Consider the following 17,519-nt stretch of genomic DNA (forward strand, 5'->3'; position numbering starts at 1 on the left):
ACTTTCGGATAATTTAAATATCAATTTCCTATTTTCACCATGGCAACTCGCACATCTACTCGCCACGCTGCTCAAAAGGCAAAGGAAGCCATGGCAGCTTCCCCAGATATTAAGAGAAGGGGATCCGTTAGCGCAAAACGTAAAGGCTCCACTGACCGTGGTCCCCAGCCCAAGAGAGAAAAGAAGGAAGTCGTGGACGAAAAGGAGCCGGTGCAGGAGACACAAGTAGAAACTGCCGAGAGTGAGTAAAATATGGAGAAATGTGTATGAGTTTGCTAGAGCTAATAGGCCCCAGAGCAAGTGACAAAAACTGAAGTAGAACCCACCGAAGAACCTGAGGTAAAGCCAGAGAAACAGCCAGAGACAAAGCCAGAAGAAGTACCAGAGTCCAAAGCTGCTGCTCCAGCTCTTGATGGTATTGCAGCTGGGATTGGGACATCTAAAGAACGAGAGGATGTTGCTCCCTCCAATATACTCGAGAAAGGTATCATCTACTTTTTCTACCGGCCTCGAGTCAACGTGCAGGAGCCGACCAGCTTTCAAGATGTAGCTCGCAGTTTTGTTGTACTACGGCCAACACCCCTGGGTGCTGCTCTGGACCATGACCAGGGACCCCTGGATACCGGTGCAAAGTGCCGACTACTGATGGTCCCTAAAAAGAGGTTCCCAACCTCTGGAAGAGAAAGGGAAATGGGATTTGTTGCGAAGGCCGGGAAGTCAATGAAGGAGCTACAGGAAAGCTTCCTCGCTGGTGAGACATATGAAACTGCCACTAGAGGGACACGAGAAATCCCTGAGGCTAGACCCTATGCAGAAGGAGTTTATGCCATCACATCCACCAAGAGGGCGACTCATATTGTCTACGTACTCACCCTTCCGGAGAAGCTTGGAGACGTCCAGGAAGACTTTGGACTTGCAGAACGTGGCAGCTGGCTTATCCAGTCCAAGAGCCCCAAGTTCCCCGGCCCCCCTTTTGCTCGTCTCCCAAAGGATCCTGAGTATCCCGAGGGGTAAGTGCGCCTCTTCCGTTCAACGTGTGTGCACGATGACTAAATGACCATGATCAGTATGCTCGAGAGATTCAGAGATCTCCGCTGGATACCAATGGAGCCTGAATTGATTGACTATCCCAATGCACAGTTCCTCATGATCGGGTCAACCTCTGGTGGGCTGGCAAAGGTAGCCCTCGCGGAGCCCGGGGAGACACGACCGGAAGAGGAGGAGCCCCAAGAAGAAGTGATCAAAATGGAGGAGGAGAATGAGGATAGAATCGAGACCTTGGGAGGTGAGTGGGACTCTTATTTTTTTTATTTTTTTTTTTCTAATTATCCCTACGCCCTGTTTCTTGGAAATTTCTTGGAAGTTCTCTTGGCCGCCCAACTAATTTCCACCAGGAGATCACGCGATCTATGAAGACCTAGGTATTCACGCTCAGAAGTACCCCAAGTTGACGACGACTTGGGATGCTAGTAACCAGTGAATGAGCTGGATGTGAGCGTGTGTACGATAGACGGTCGTAGTGTGTGGGAAGCTGGCTCGTAGCGTCTTGGTATTTGTATCCAAGGTTGGACAACATGGTGTACAAGGCTTTTTGAATGGTTCTAAAAAAAGTCATCTTATCGCTGGAAATAAGGATCGCTACTATCAGATTTAATCTAAAAATCCACCATCATACTTCATCTTGTATGATGCCTCCGCACTAACTCCCCCGCTAAATCCTCCGCTAATGCCTTCCCCTTGATCACTCGATTCATTATTGGATCTGCTACAGGAACTGCATCCCACTAACCGGCTCAACAGGGACTTGACCGGCGAATCGCGACTGCTCTTCCCATCACGTTGAAAGGTTGCATTATGCCTGCGCTCGGGTTCTTTCCCGAACATCATGAGGGATCGTTTCTTGTATATCGTTCCGGCCAGTATATATTCAGCCATCGATCAGCTCACCAGGATGCTGTTGAACCCCGATTCGGTACAGAACAGAACACCTGCATTGGAACAGGGGCTCTGATTCCAGTTGCTCGCGAACAACCATGAAGTGGTCTCTTCTGCTCCCTGCGCTGCCCTTAACAACTGTGGCAGCCGGGATTGCTTCCAGCAGCTGCCCTAGCAATGAGAACTCCAAGGTCGTGAACCAAACCACCTGCGCGGGCACAACCTATGCGTACACCGGTCTCGAGGGCTACGGATATGTAGCGTCCAATGCCAGAGACAAGTACGGTGATACTCTGGCCGGCCTTGGAAGCTCTGCTGCGCTTGAAAAGGGCTCATGGCGCAAGACAGGCCCGAACAGCTACTCGGGAATTTTCTACTGTCTGCCTGATCGCGGCTGGTAAGCATCAATTGGCCCAGGTCATCACTATACAAAAAAAAACAAAAAGAAAAAGTATGTTTCCGCCATTGACTTGCTCTACCAGGAATACAAACGGGACACTCAACTTCCAACCCCGCGTGCACAAGTTCCAAATCACGCTCCAGCTTGCCACTCACGCGACAGCAAAGAACCCATCCAAGCCCAACGTGCATCTGAAGTACCTCGACACGACTCTCCTCACCGGGCCGGACGGCCAACCTCTCACTGGCCTGGACCCAGACGCCACCGGTTACGCCTCGTACAAGGGGTTCCCTCCTCTCCCCGCGGCAACGTACACGGGCAATGGCTTCGGGGGCCCCGGCCGTGGCGGCAAGAGAGTCTCTCTCGACACCGAAGGCCTGGTCATCGACCACCAGGGCTACTTCTGGATCTCGGACGAATACGGACCCTACGTGTATAAATTCAACAAGGCCGGAAAGATGGTCCTCGCCCTCCAGCCGCCCGAGGCGTATCTCCCGCGGCGCAACGGCACGCTCAGCTTCAGCGCGGCCAGCCCCCCGCTGTACGCACCCGACCAACTGCCTAGCCCCGAGGACCCAGAAACCGGCCGCAACAACAACCAGGGCTTCGAGGGCCTCGCGCTGTCCCCCGACGGCACGACCCTCTCCGTGATGATCCAGTCCGCCCTGAACCAAGAAGGCGGCCCCAAGAAGAAAAACCGCCAGCCCGCCCGCATCCTGCAGTACGACATCGCCTCCGGATCCACCCCGCGCTACACGCACGAGTACGCCGTGACCCTCCCTAAATACCGCGACTACCGCCAGACCGACGCCTCCGCCTCAAACGCCTACATCGTCGCCTCCCAGTCCGAGATCCTCCACCTGCCCACAGGCGACTTCCTCGTTCTCGCCCGCGACTCCGGCTTCGGCCACGGCCAGGACCACTCGCTGTCCGTTTACCGCCACGCCGATGTCTTCGCCATCACCTCCAACACCACGGACCTCCGGGGCGCCCAGTACGACGCCGCCGCCGGCAGCAGCATCGCCTCCAAAAAGGGGAAGCTCGACGCCGCCATCGTCCCGGCCGAGTACTGCGCTTTCCTCGACTTCAATGTCGAGTCCCAGCTCGCCCGCTTCGGCCTGCATAATGGCGGCGCCCAGGATTCGGCCCTGCTCAATGAGAAGTGGGAGAGCTTTGTCCTTGTCCCCGTTGATCCCTCCAAGGGCGATACTCATCCCCATCCCAACAAGGGTACCAAGGAAAAGACCGAGTATTTTCTCTTTACCTTTAGTGATAATGACTTTGTCACTCAGAATGGTTAGTTTCTTTTTTTTTTTTTTTTTTTTTTTTTCATTGTCACAGGATTCATGGAACCTTGCGCTAACGCTGGCTGCACAAGGATACATGAACTTCGGCCGCCTGCCTTATGCCGATGAATCTGGCTATGAGCTTGACAGCCAGGTTCTTGTCTTCAGGGTCGAATTTTAATCCCACTTGTTGTTTTGGAAGCTTTCTTTCTTTCGATCAATCACGCTCGTTGCAGTCGCCTTTACTATTGGCGATGGATGACCTTTCTCTCTGTCCTGTAGATATATATATTACTTGTTTTGGTATTTCAGTGTGTGTATATAGCATAATAACATACAGGTCGGGTAAAAGATAGAAAAAAAAAAAAAAAAAAACTCCATAGAACTAAAGGAGAACTCCAGATGGGGGGAGATGCACAAGCACAAGTACACGCGTTCACATCGTAAGATCAACTACACTTCACCAAAGAAAGTTAAAATACCAGCCCAGCCGTCAGGCTATAATGCAAGTCCTCGCCAAACTTGAGCGAATACATGAACAATTTCCACCATATGTATCGCAAACACCGACTACCGACTAACGATTCATGATGCGAGCAAGCAACTCAACATCCCTGTAAATCAGATCAGGTTTTTATCGATTTTAATAGCGCGAAGGATATCGTCCAGTGACCACCCGGGTCCTCCTGGGACGATCTCAGCCCAGACTTCTTCCGGAACACCGCCGTCCGGGCCAAGGAGACTCCAATTAGGGCTTGGTTCCGGCTTGATCCATTTGAAATCTTCCACTTGGTTCCAGCAGTCTTCGCAATCGGGGCGGTCGTGGTCCAGAGCCTATGACGATGAGTAAAAGAGAATAATGGGAGCTACGATGGTTCAACTGCTCACATATGCTCGGGGTATCCGGCCAAACCGGATATCAGTGCAATCTTCAATGATGGGATTGCTAGAGGAGCTCAGATACACGTCCACATCCTTGCAATCGTGCATGCGGAACTGGCGGCAGTCCACCACAATGATACTATTATGCACGCCAGTGATATGGGCTGGGCCGTTGATCTGGCCACACACCAGTAGGCTATCCTCCACATTTTTAATCATTAAACTGGCATAGGGTTTCCCATCGGCTGTAGGAATCGACATGTCGACGATGCAATGCCGCAAGGACGTGATGGAGGCGGGCACCGATGCTGTCGAGCCCGAAGCCGGGAGCATTATGTGAAGACCATGATGATTGTTGACGGTCACTGACGACACCGAGGTCGCTGCAAAGGCAGTGGTGTGAGACTCGCTCTGCGGTTTCTCATCGATACTCTCCACAGCGATCTTAGGAATAGAACTCGGAGCGATTTCAGGCCTGTGAAGATGCAGTTGATCGGGCTCATTCAAAGGAGTCGATGGATAGTTGGGTGTCTGCGCAGCAGATGACCCAACAGAAGACGTCCCGGGTGACAAGAACCCCGGGATTCCGCGACGACCTTGAGCAGCCAGCTCAGCTGCATCCGATAGTGAGATAGCGGACGGGTTCTTCTTGGTCTTGAAGCTAAATTTGGGCCGTGGTTCCACTGCAGCACGGGTTTCCGCCAGTTTGTCCTGGAGCGCCTTGATTGCCTGACAAAAACCATGAGTATATACCGTTTGCTTTCCTATTTGCCACCATTCAACCTACCTCGGCATATATCCGCTGGTCATATGTCGGAATATAACTAGCGGCGTCTTTGACTTCGTTCGACAGCCGCGCGATCCCGGCTAGACAATGGTCGGTTGCGTCCGTCCGTTCTCCTCCAACCAAAGACGTATCGGCGAGTCTATCCATCTGTTCCTGCAAGGCTACAGGAAAACAACATAGGTGTCAGACTGGCTCTGACCAGGAGCACATAGCACAAGAGGTCGACTAGACCATACCAGTGATTTCTTGTTGGAAGTAGCGAAAGAAGCGTTCCTTCAACGGGATCTCCGACTTGTGAATGGTTTGATTCTCGGATTGAGATGGCCGACGGGCCGGTTCAAATCCAGGCTGCGACATGATGTAGCTGTGCCAAGAGGAAGAAATAAGAGTGAGAATTATGGTCCGATAGCCTTCCAGTATGTATATATGTGTGGGGATTCCAACGGGGACGAGGTATTGATGACGTCGCGATCCGAGGCTGACCAAATCCTAACCGGCTCAACCCGTTCTAAGTCTAACCTCCGACACGATCGTATGTTGATTCGGAGAGGAAGTTCACAGCAAATTCAAAGCTAGGTTACACCAAACATACACTATTAGCCAAGTCAAGGAAATCCAAGCGCTCGTGCGCAAATACCCTCATTAAGAGCGCGCAGTTGATCAACACTGGGATCATCCGTGCATTAAGATCATGGATCCACAAGCCGAGGGGTTCAAAGCAAGAAAGCAGTACATCCCCCCCCCCCTTGAGAAAGAGTAAGCGAAACACGGAGCTTACCTCTGGCAGCCTCTTGAGCGAGTCTCTGCTCTTTTGGCGAGTGTGTGGGGAAATCATATTCGGTGACGTCGTCGATCTTTCTTTGCACTAAATTCCCGGCACTCGGCGATTCTTTTCTTCCGGGGATTTGGGTCTAGCTGTTTTAGGAAGGAGGTCGTTTGCTGCCTTAGGTTCTGGTTCTTCTTGGTTTACTCTTGCGCCCTACGGAGTACTGGGGGTGGTATCATGGATATCATTACTTGCTAAACTCGAGGTCTACTCCCCTGAGAAAACTGTGCGCTGAAGCTAACTAGCAGGAAATCGGTTCAATCCGGAGTACATTGAATTACGTTGCTGAAAGCTCCGGCAGATTAGGTCTGGGAATAGCTTGGATCCCGTCCATCTCTGCCATCACTTGTCGAGACAGAGACGACGGTCGTGGTGGACGCTGTCGGTGGAAATCACTTGATGGCGGTCGTTCGACCACTAGCCGATCAAAATCAGACCGCAGATCATAGTCACTAAACGTTTCGCCGGTAGGGTTTAAAGCAATCGTTCGGAGGATCAATTTGCCCTCTTTCACCCAAAACGCAAAGACTTCATTTTCGTCGGGAAAAGACAGTGCCAGTTGCCCCGGGCGAAACACTGAATGGCTGATTTTAGAGGACGCTTTCTTCAGTCTCATCGGGGTCAGGGGTCCCTTGTTGGTGGAGTCACACAAATACATCTGCTTCATACCATTGGCCATCACGAATCGTAGGCCTAGAGGTGATTGGGCTGCGTGAACAATCCTCGTACTGAGGGGATCGCTGGCAATATTTTCATCGGAGATGGAAAACGAGATAGGATATTCCCTGCCGAGAAAGGCCGTCAGCACCACCCCCCTGTTGAAATCATCGTAGAACACAGATGTCAGATCTCCGTCATCTGTAGTCCACTACGGAGAGTTAGCATCTATCAAGTACGGCGTGAAATCTCGTTTGAGAAGGGGGGGGGGGGGAATACTGGTGGGAGTTTAAACGATCTCGACCCATCAACAGCAAGCTTCCACCGGTACTCAAGACAGTCCCACACATCCACATAAGCATACTGATCACCAAGGTGGGTTGCAACAATGAAATGTTTTCCATCTACGGAAAATTGAAGTTTTCTCTCAATGACTGTTTCCGCTCGTTCTTCTTCCTGTCCAATCTTCTTGACGTCCAAGAGGCTCGTAATATGGGCCCCTGCGGAAGACAGGTCTTTCAGAGCAGAGTAGTGATCGGTCCTATCACCTAACTGTATCTCTCGAAAGCTCTCGTGGTGAATTTCATATACCTTGACTTGATCTTTGAGAGTGAAAGCCACATATCTGTCGTCCCGGGACATGACCATACAAGTGATAGGCAGAGACCGGTGTTGGGTCTCAATCGTCAGGTAAGCTTCGGGGGTAATCCTGTAGCTGCCAAATACAAGAAGTTCATAGTGCTATCTCCATGTCAGAAAATGGGCCCAAGAATGGAAAATGCGCTAGAGTTAGATGCAATACCTCTCCAACAGACGCAACGACCGCACATCGCTGGTAACCAGCCGCGGCGTGCTGCACGCCAGGTACATCATATCGGTGACCTCTCGGTTTCCTTCCATCCATTGGGTTTAACTCGAAGCGCATCACCCAACTACTACCGGCATCCCAGAGTAGAAGACATTGTCCGGATGCCGAGAAACAAAATCTGGGCTGACGAGGCAGGTATTGCCCCTTTGAGGATGTTCTTCTAAATAGAGAAGTACTTCCGGTAAGGGAAAGCGTCACGTTCTTAAAGTCCCGCGACAAGGACCTGATTAATTGTTTTTCGGGCGATGGACCGGTTCGAGGACGGGTCCAGAACGTACTTGACGCTTCAGGGGCAATAGGTGAAGAGAGCTTGCCCGTGAGTTTAAAAGAAGATGGGTTCTGCGAGGTAGGGGAGATGGGCGATCTCAGGGCTTCGGCTGAATCTGCGCGGGATAACGGGCCGGTTGAGTTACTCATGGAGCTTGAGCGCGAGGTTGTATTCCGGGATACTGAATCTGGAAATGAGTATCGTTCACTACTATCTGAGGCAGCTGTATGAAGCAGCGCGTCAGACATCTGTGCGAGGGGCTCAATCATCTGAGCGTGTTGTATCTTGACGTTTCCAGGACATAGAGGACAGAGGACATCCACGGTGAGAAATCGGGGTTTCTCTTGTAATTGCTATTATCGAATCAGTCTAAAGTGCAAGACATGTTCTCCTTCTTCGGGAGATTCAAAACGCAAGAACACCACCTACTCCGTAAGCCTTCCTGTCGGAGCTTCTCAGCTGTTCCTCTAGCAGAGCTCCAGGGACTAGGTGTACTGCCGGGCAGTTGACGACATACACGGCACTTGGACTTCCCTTTCGCCCTTGGGCTTGGTGATTCGATCCTGCATACGACGAGTTATGCAACCACTGGGTCAAATGCTGCTGGTAATCATGAGAAAAGGCTTCGAGCTCTCCATTACAGTCCCACATTTGAACCCTGCGGTTGATAAGCCACCTCATCAGAAGACCAAGCGATGAGTCCAGGGACTCTCTCATCGGTGCAAGCTGGTTCCATGTGTCTCTAATCCTGCGAGTCTGTAACGGAGCATGTTCTCCACCGGTCTGGCTCAAGATCACCGTTGCCAGAACTTGGAGCGAAGGGGTACTGAATTCGTCATCGAAAGCCGCCAGGACGGTCCTTGCGAATTTTTTGCGGCTTTCTTGGGTTTGATTGAAGGCCTCATCCACGTCCATCGCCGCAGCACTCGTGTAGCCCTGTTCCTGCGCAATCCGTCGGCGATCGATATGGCATTGGATGAGTGCGGATTCGGCCGCCCACAACAGATCATACAACAGGTAAAACGATGTCAACTGGTCTTCTTTGTGGCCTATGAGCGCGGTCAAAAGATCCGTTGTCAGAGTTTCGGGAGCACCAAAGAAAGGGTACTAGAGGAGGATGAGTGAGTGAACATTCCAGGGATGAGGGGGGGGTTGACAACGACAAAAGGAGAGCGAGCGTACAATTCCCGATGTAAAGACGGGGAGGTGGATTTTACTGGCTTTGAGTAATAACTCTTGGGCCCTGAACAGGTCTGACGAGCCGATGCTGTCAATTGCCTTTGGTAGGAGATCGTTAACCAAGAAGGCCTCTAGGGCGGATAGGTCAGAATGGCCCCACGCAGATCTCAGCGCACGCTCCAGCTTGAACTTCATATCGGGCGTGATGGTCTCGCCGCGTTGGATCAGCAACCGGATGCCAGCCAGCAACGTGTACACAATCAGTTGCCGGTCCCTCACAAGCTCCGAGGGTGTGGGTTGCGCACAGGGAAATAACTCCAGCTTGACCTTGGTCAGGTACATCAAAGTTGAGAAGATTGTTTCCGATGAGATCAAGTAGGGGACGAAATAGGGATGGCAGTCCCGCACGTTCGACAATCCCTGGAGATAGGTTCGCTGCAAATCGAACAGGGTCTGAATCCATAACACCGACCGGGTCAGTGGCTCGATATCGAGGGCATCTCCATCATGACTGCCGCGCACCGCAAGATCGGCAGCGTGTTCTCCGATAATTTCGTGCAGAATATTCCCCAGGTCGCGACGCCCTAGCTGTTCCCACACTGCTGCCACGAGTGGATGTGACATGGAGGAACTGAGAGGGACCACCTAGGACATACGAACGGAGTTAGGTGAGATGAGATGTAGTTATCAAGAGATCGAGGACAATGAAATTGTTGTTGGGGATGATAGGGAAAGATGAAAGACAGAATTGGCGCCCCAGCCAGAGGGGAAGCAGCTGATGCGAGGCTGCATGCTTTGTCTTACATGCCATACAGATACCTTAGGTACCACATATTACCGGTATATATTCCTACTACGATGATTGGATGCCTGATTCCTGGAGCTGAAGAAGTCAAAGTGGGAGGTTTTGGACTCATCCAGTGGATCAGTAGAAATGAAGCTATTTAATCTATATTGAAATCCTTCATTACGTAGGTACGCGATATTTACTCTATTTCTACTCTGGACCTCCTCATTTACCCTCATCTGAGCTGGTCCTGAAGATAGAAAATCGAAGATAGAAAATCGAAGATAGAAAATCGAAGATAGAAATCGAAGATGCTCAGCAGAGAAAAATTGCTTCGGATCTGAAGTATAATTTCCCGATTAGGCAGGTACCAGGGGATCCAGTTGATCCTTCCATATCTGGTTAGTCTTGTTCAGTGAATCTTGAGGGTTCAGTCTGTGATTGGCCAGAATCGCACCTCCTTGCATCCTGCTAACCCTTTCCAGGTGTCAATAAAGATGGCTAAACCCCTTAAGGACTCAATAGAAATGGAGATACAAAGAAGGATGGAATGAACCTCATCTCATGTACTCTGGAACTTGATGGCTTTCGGGAATTCCATTCACGATCAGAGATCTCTCTAGTTTGATGTGCTAGGGGAGATATGCTGGGTTATCCTTGTATCTCGGAGAATTCAGATGAAGAATGTACCCTACATAGATAGGTACTGTTTGTTACATTCCTCGTTGCCAATACTATCACTGGATACTCTCTGGATTGACGCGTCTGGTCCCGATATCTCACTTGCCCGGTACTCCATAGCTTTCATCATTGGTTACCCAATCCAAGCCTATATCGATTGGCTTCGCGCCAAGGCGTCAATGAGAGCTTGGACAGGGCAAGGCCTGGAATAGAATTTTCTCTGTTGGAAACCCCCTGGATCTCCCCTCGTGTGCTGAGATTTATCTGCCTCAAGCACACGAATATCGAGTTCACTGCAGCGCGAGATTCGTGATGAGGATGAGGTTCGTCACTCTTTTCATTGGGACCGTCGTGTTCAGTGCCGCCCATCTAGTGCCTGGGGTGGCCGCTGAACCCAACTATGTGACCGTCGAACAGTTGGCAGAGATCCCCGATGGGTGGATAAGGGAGAGTCCTGCATCCCCGTCCAGGTTGATGACCTTTCATATCTCGCTGCATCAGGAGAATGCAGCCCGGTTCGAGCAGATGGTCATCGATATGTCTACCCCGGGACACGACAGTTATGGACGCCACATGAAGCGTGATGATGTTCGTGATGCCCTCCGCCCTTCCGAACGGACTGTGGAGAAAGTCCGGTCCTGGCTGGAATCCGAGCACGTTCCTCCGCAGTCTATTCACACTCACGGCAACTGGGTCACGTTCAAGGTCCCGGTATCGCAGGCAGAATCGTTGCTGAGAACACAATTCCACCGGTATTTCCACCAGCAAACCGGGGCACATGCAGTCAGGACCCTTGCATACTCAGTGCCAGAGGATCTCCACCCGGCCATTCAACTGATCCAACCGACAACCCGTTTTGGACACCCGGGGGCTCAATCGGCCCTACAGGACTTCAGACCTACGGGTGCCACATTCGATGATCTGACCGCAGACTGTTCCACGACAGTCACGCCGGACTGTCTCCGGGAGCTCTACGGGCTCTTCGACACGATTGCAGAGCCCGACCCTCGCAACAAGCTTGGCATATCCGGATACTTGGACCAGTATGCACGGTTTGGAGACTTGAATCAATTTCTAGACGCATACGCCCCCAACCAAACAGACCCCGCCAACTTTACCGTGGTCTCCATCAACGGTGGCCTCAACTTGCAGAACTCGAGCAAGGCGAGCACGGAAGCCAGTCTAGACATCCAGTACGCAATATCCCTGGCCTCCAACACCTTCGCGACGTACTACACCACCGGCGGACGGGCGCCGTTTGTCCCCGAAGGAGATGGAGCAACCGCCGAGGAGGACGAGTCCACGAACGAGCCGTATCTGGAACAACTCCACTATCTTCTCAGCCTCCCCGACACCGAGCTGCCCGCGATCCTCTCCACCTCCTACGGCGAAGACGAGCAGAGCGTGCCCGAGTCCTACGCCAACGCGACGTGTAACCTGTTTGCCCAGCTGGGGGCCCGCGGGGTTTCGGTGATCTTCAGCAGCGGGGACTCAGGCGTCGGCGGATCCTGCATGAGCAACGATGGCACGAACAGCACGCGGTTCCAGCCGATCTTCCCTGCGTCGTGCCCCTTTGTCACCTCCGTCGGCGGCACCTACGAAGTCAAGCCCGAACGGGGCATCAGCTTCTCCGGGGGCGGGTTCTCAGACCGATTCCCACGTCCGGCGTACCAGGATGCGAGCGTGGACACTTACCTCGAGAGCCTGGGCGGCAAATGGGAAGGTCTCTACAATCGTGGAGGGCGAGCGATTCCCGACGTGGCCGCACAAGCCAGCAACTTTGTGATTCTCGACCACGGCAGGCGGCTAAAGATTGGAGGCACCAGGTTCATACACATTCCCTTGTCTCGTTATCTCCCAAGCTGAGGGGATTGGACTAACTTGATCCTAGTGCCGCGGCACCCGTTTTCGCCGCCGTGGTCTCCCGATTGAACGCCGCCCGGCTGCAAGACGGCCAGCCCAGACTGGGCTTCCTCAACCCGTGGCTCTATTCCTTGAATCAAACGGGATTCACGGATATCGTCGACGGGGGGTCCGTGGGCTGTCTGGGCGACACCGGTGCCTTTGTCCCCTATGCCAGCTGGAACGCAACGCCGGGTTGGGACCCAGCCACGGGACTAGGCACTCCGAACTACAATACGCTCGTGAAAGTCGCGCGAGATGCATGAGCGGCTGCTTGTGGGAATGTAATCTAGCAAATTGTGGGAATATTCAGGGGGGGGGGGGTTATTGGCGAATTTGATTATGTAGGTATGTAGATTTACTTTGATTCAATCTTGAAACATAACACTATCTAGTTCAATCATACAGTAATACCGGTAGATGTAGAATTCTTTTTGGTCGTGTTAGCCAGCAGGAAGCGACATCAACAGATGTTGACTACACTGTGAATACAACCCTATCACTTGAATAGGGACAATATATAGTCATTAGTTATTTAGATGCTAGTATTCCTACGCTAGTGATATAGATAGATTAAGCTTATTTGAAATATCACCAGTAGAATTATATAGTATAGTACTTACTATCCCGAGATAGATGAAGAAACTATCATCACATTTCCCTGCTTATGAATATAAGCAATCATTGAGCAGAGCTTAGCCAGACCAAGACATATAAGACTCGACTCGACCCGTCACCAGGACCAGGACCAGACAGAGAAGCCGGGACTTCAGAGGTGAAATATGTCTATTTGAGTGAGAAACCCCCCCCCCCCCCCCCCTCCACATCCTAGACTCCATTGCAAAGAAGCCTAACGAACGCTCACTGGCAGTATCTTGGCTTTCGAAAAGCAGTTAGCTGATATTCCTCCCAAGTACTCGTCTAGAGCTTTGAGGAGTCAGAGTCAGAGTCACCGGATCAAGAGCAAAGATGAAAGATCCGTGGGGGGGAATTCAGAACTCAGTGATTGGAGAGCATGCGATTCCGCAACATGTCGAACCCAGGACCTAACTTAGGTCTCGCGGATCAGAGCTCCAGCTGGTGTCTGGTCTGCGCGAATCCCGCCTTATATAGCCGTCGTGACTGTGATATGCGCAGTCTAATACATGCTGTGTGTTACACTATTTCGGAGGACAGTGAAGGGACGCGTCTGTCAGCACTACTGTAAGCTGGTTAAGTCCTCATCTTAACGTAATTCCCAGGTCATCCGGCCACCACAAGTCAGTTATACGAAGCTAATCAGTCTTCTTGCAGCAGTTTGACTCACTCAGGCGTCTGGATCACGACAGAACGATGGAGCATCACATTTGACAACTTCACAAATGAAATGATAAAACTCGATCGCCATTCCTAGGGACTCTGGTGAACCACGCAGGTCTCCCAATCATGTAAAGCATTGAAGATTGAATTGTAGTCTATTCCATAAAATACTTCCTATAAAAGATAAAGATTGTGCTGTCTTACATAATAGAGTAGAGTATTTCCCAAGTCGGAATAGTGCATTAAGGACCTCAAGCTCACAACGTCAGATCCCCATTTCCTGGTTGTCTCCATTTCCTTCTTCAATCCCGCATCTCTCCTTGAGAATCCCCAGATACATCCTTTCCATCACAAAATGGCTACCGAACTACGACCGCTCGTCTCGGAGCTCCAGAACGCCGTCAACCGCAAACAATTCGATGCCGTGAACGACCTGCTCAGCCGGGCTAAGCGCTCTCTCCTGCTACAGAATGCGTTGATTCCCACACCCTCCACAGCTCCCGAGGTAGTTGTGGTCGCCCGCGAAGTCCTGGAGCTGGGAGCCCTGGCCGCAATCCGACAGACCGACGCCCCGTCTTTCACGAGATACTACCAGCAGCTACAGCCCTTTTACGATCTCGAAAAAGACAGCGCCCGCGCCCAGACGATCGACTCCAAGACCAGCCAGCGCAGCAAAATCACCGGGCTGTATCTATTGCTGCTGCTCAGCATGGGCGACAGTACCAGCTTCCACACGGTCTTGGAGGGGCTCGTGGAGGAGGCCAGCTTGAACGGCACGTCGGTGGAGGACGATCCATTCATCAAATATCCCGTGGACCTGGAGAGGAACCTGATGGAGGGCAGTTATGATAAAGTGTGGAGGGAGACGAATTCCGAGCGAGTGCCCTCGGAGGATTTTGCCCTGTTTTCGAATGTAAGCTTGCGCTGTCTGGCAGAGAAGGGACTACCTAATTCTAACTCTTCTCTAGGTCCTTGTTGGAACCATTCGCAGCGAGATTGCAGACTGCTCCGAGAAAGCCTACCCGTCACTCCCCATTTCCAATGCCAAGAACCTCCTCTTCCTCGAGTCGGAAGGCGCCGTCATCGAGTTCGCCCACCAGCGCGGATGGCTTCTCCAAGACGGCCGGATATTCTTCCCCGTCGAGCCCGAGGCCGCCGCACGCTCCGAGAAGGATATCCTGGTGGCCAGCGGGACCATCATCGAGAATGCAATCGGGTACGCCCGCGAACTGGAGACCATTGTTTAAGATATACATACATCTCTGGGGAGAATCAATCTAATATCCATTTTATTCTCGGTTCCTGGTTGGGTTCATTTGCATCATCATCATCATCATCATCATCATCATCATCATCATCGTCATATTTTTTTTTTTTTTTTTTTAGAGCGCCACTTTTCCAATACTAATTAACGAACGAACAATTTCTTCCTGCCTCTTAGTAGGTGCGGTAGCTAAACATTCACTCTCCAAACACAAACCCTCCGATCGTAGAAACTGCTCGACACCACAACACACAGCTCCGCCTGCGCATCGTCCAAATCATGGCCCCCGCGTGGCTTCCACACATCCGACGCATAATTCATACTCTCATGCTCCGTAAACTCACCCAGCACCTCAATCTCCCCACGACTACCACTCCCACCATCCCAGGCTAAACTCACTCTAACCACCCTCGTGCCCGCATGCATACAGCTCGCAAGAACCACAAACGTCCATTTCCCCGCCGGGACATCGTGGGCCGTCCGCAGTAACTGCAATCGCCACACCCCGCCGCCCAGGCACGTCTCCGCGAGCACCTCCCCCGTCCGCGTCGCACGGTACACGCGGAGATACTCGTCGTAGCTCCCGGTGAGTAGACAGGGGGCGCCGTCGGTTAGCGTCAGCGGAAGCGGCAGGGGAAGGATGGCGGTGACGCCCGCGGTATGGTGGCGGGCTCGGTCGTCTGACTCTGCAAGAAGAAGAAGAAGAGGAAGAGGCGGCGGGGGGGGGAGACGAGCGTGGCGGTGACGGTCGGGTCCGCTGCTTTGCGGGCGGGGTTCTTGGTAGCGTCTGCTGTGTAGAGATCCAAAGTCGTCTCCGGTGAATAGGTAGGGGGTGATAGATGGAGATGTGGCTGTGGATGCCATCGCAGCCAGTGCAACAACCCAGATTTCTATCGGTTGCTTTGCGTTGAATGAGCTTAGTTCGGTGATCCCGTCTTCCTCTTCTTCCTTCTCATCGGTGCTGGTAGTAGTAGTAGTAGTAGTAGTAGTAGTAGCGGTGCTGGTGCCAGTAAGAGCACGCAATGACCTTGCTCCAAACACACTCGTGCGCCCGTCCGAGAAAGTAACTGCGAATCCGTCGGCCCCCTCGTCTGGAAGCCAGTTCTCCGGCGTCCACGCGAGGAACAGCGCCGGGATCGAGGGATCCTCGTGCACGGAACGGGTCCAGAGCAGGGAGATCCCCCCCGCGGAGACCGCGAAGAGCGCGACGGAGGCAGCGCTGCTGGCGATCCCCAGGAGCCTAGGGTTTCTGGGGTGGAACTGGAGATCAAAGACCGCGTAGGGCAGGGCAAGTCTTTGGATTTGGGTTCTGCGTGCAGTCAGTCGTCAGGGCCAAATCAGTTTTAACCACCCGGACGTGAGTGAACAACGTACAGAGCGCTGGTGTCAGGGTGCAGGTGCCACAGTTGCAGACTGCCGGTTTTGGTTTGCTGGATGGACGTGGATTCATCTTCTTCGCCTTTGGTTTCGGATAGCAGGTATGTGCCTATGACGAGGTGGTCTGGGGATTCTGGACAGAATTGCAGACAGCTGGGTGGTTGGTCGAGGAAGATGGTGGTTGTGGATGAGGGATGCTGGGGCGATGCCATAGCAGAATTGATTTTATCAAATGACTTCTTTTTTAATAAATTGCAGTTGCACAGAGTAACCCTGTTAGATGAAGTTAGATGAAGTTGTGATTGTGCAAAATATTGCAATTTTTACTATGATCTTGCGGGTGGTCTTGGCGGCACAATGGGAACTATATGTATACATACATACCTAACTATTACTATATATATATATTTCACCTCAACCTCACCCAACTCCTGTCTACAACCAGCAGCGACAGAAAGCCCAAGACAAGCCAAAGATGTCATATACCCCCATGGAAATCCACCCTCCACGAGCTCTTCCTCCAAATCGACCCGCGAGAGATGAATCCAGTCGTGACTTTCTCGCCCGGGTCCCCCCCTCTTCTACAAAAGTCGATGCCATCGGCCAGTGGATCTCCATCACCAACCCATCCAGCCCCAAGATAGAGGACGACGTGCCTTCCCTCCTGGCTCAGGGGACGAGCGGGTTACGCCAGTTCGCGAACGAAACAGCACAGCTAACCCTTCATCGCGACCACTCTGGAGCTACGGCGGTGGTTACGGGGAAGTCGATATTCTTTATCCGTCCAGGCCGGGTGGACTACTACTGGGGCATTATCGCGGCTGCTACCATGCGGGGAGAGCTGGGCTTCGGGGCAAAGGTTGCTGCGGACGAATGGGCAAGACCGCACTCGCTTGATTGCGGGTTATACGCGCGATTACGAGGATGTGGAGGACGTAAAGCGGGTGCTCACGAGGCTGAGGGAGCTGGACCTGGTAACACCGGGACAGAAGCCGATTTTTTTCCAAGTCTGATGCGTTGCAGGCTAGTATGTTCTCGAGCGCCGATGTTTTTTTTTTTTCGCTGGCAAAGTACACTCTAATAATGTGTTTTAATGACGCTACGAGGATGGTATCAAGTAG

At 52.1% G+C, this 17,519-nt stretch overlaps 6 protein-coding genes across 6 annotated transcripts; 3 read left to right on the forward strand and 3 right to left on the reverse strand.

The window, feature by feature from the left end:
* Window positions 1-39: 39 nt before the first annotated feature.
* Window positions 40-3,802, forward strand: P175DRAFT_0512222 (esterase-like activity of phytase family protein; the record flags this gene model as incomplete). Its single annotated transcript, XM_040898646.1, has 6 exons — window positions 40-241; window positions 296-1,010; window positions 1,068-1,285; window positions 2,083-2,332; window positions 2,418-3,631; window positions 3,714-3,802. 6 exons carry the CDS (start codon window positions 40-42, stop codon window positions 3,800-3,802), a joined length of 2,688 nt encoding a protein of 895 aa, XP_040748884.1.
* Window positions 3,803-4,242: 440 nt separating this feature from the next.
* Window positions 4,243-5,647, reverse strand: P175DRAFT_0535824 (putative tubulin-specific chaperone c; the record flags this gene model as incomplete). Its single annotated transcript, XM_040900262.1, has 4 exons — window positions 4,243-4,455; window positions 4,510-5,232; window positions 5,291-5,451; window positions 5,527-5,647. The coding sequence occupies 4 exons, from the start codon at window positions 5,645-5,647 to the stop codon at window positions 4,243-4,245; spliced, it is 1,218 nt and encodes a 405-aa protein (XP_040748885.1).
* Window positions 5,648-6,393: 746 nt separating this feature from the next.
* P175DRAFT_0535825 (uncharacterized protein) lies at window positions 6,394-9,712 on the reverse strand (the record flags this gene model as incomplete). The annotated part of the gene is made up of 5 exons (XM_040900263.1): window positions 6,394-6,984; window positions 7,053-7,514; window positions 7,576-8,262; window positions 8,339-9,016; window positions 9,092-9,712. 5 exons carry the CDS (start codon window positions 9,710-9,712, stop codon window positions 6,394-6,396), a joined length of 3,039 nt encoding a protein of 1,012 aa, XP_040748886.1.
* A 1,156-nt stretch (window positions 9,713-10,868) lies between these two features.
* Window positions 10,869-15,004, forward strand: P175DRAFT_0512225 (uncharacterized protein; the record flags this gene model as incomplete). The annotated part of the gene is made up of 5 exons (XM_040898647.1): window positions 10,869-12,026; window positions 12,105-12,382; window positions 12,448-12,622; window positions 14,092-14,670; window positions 14,726-15,004. The coding sequence occupies 5 exons, from the start codon at window positions 10,869-10,871 to the stop codon at window positions 15,002-15,004; spliced, it is 2,469 nt and encodes an 822-aa protein (XP_040748887.1).
* Window positions 15,005-15,065: 61 nt separating this feature from the next.
* Window positions 15,066-16,669, reverse strand: P175DRAFT_0466539 (uncharacterized protein). Its single transcript, XM_040894915.1, has 2 exons — window positions 16,396-16,669; window positions 15,066-16,330 (listed from the first exon to the last, which is right to left on the reverse strand). Exons 1-2 carry the CDS (start codon window positions 16,608-16,610, stop codon window positions 15,211-15,213), a joined length of 1,335 nt encoding a protein of 444 aa, XP_040748888.1. The 5' UTR covers window positions 16,611-16,669; the 3' UTR covers window positions 15,066-15,210.
* A 160-nt stretch (window positions 16,670-16,829) lies between these two features.
* P175DRAFT_0504790 (uncharacterized protein) lies at window positions 16,830-17,497 on the forward strand. The gene has a single exon (XM_040897954.1). It carries the CDS (start codon window positions 16,874-16,876, stop codon window positions 17,477-17,479), a length of 606 nt encoding a protein of 201 aa, XP_040748889.1. The 5' UTR covers window positions 16,830-16,873; the 3' UTR covers window positions 17,480-17,497.
* The last annotated feature ends 22 nt before the right edge of the window (window positions 17,498-17,519 follow it).

Source organism: Aspergillus ochraceoroseus, assembly GCF_002846915.1.
Source record: "Aspergillus ochraceoroseus IBT 24754 chromosome Unknown P175scaffold_10, whole genome shotgun sequence".
NCBI lineage: Eukaryota > Fungi > Ascomycota > Eurotiomycetes > Eurotiales > Aspergillaceae > Aspergillus > Aspergillus ochraceoroseus.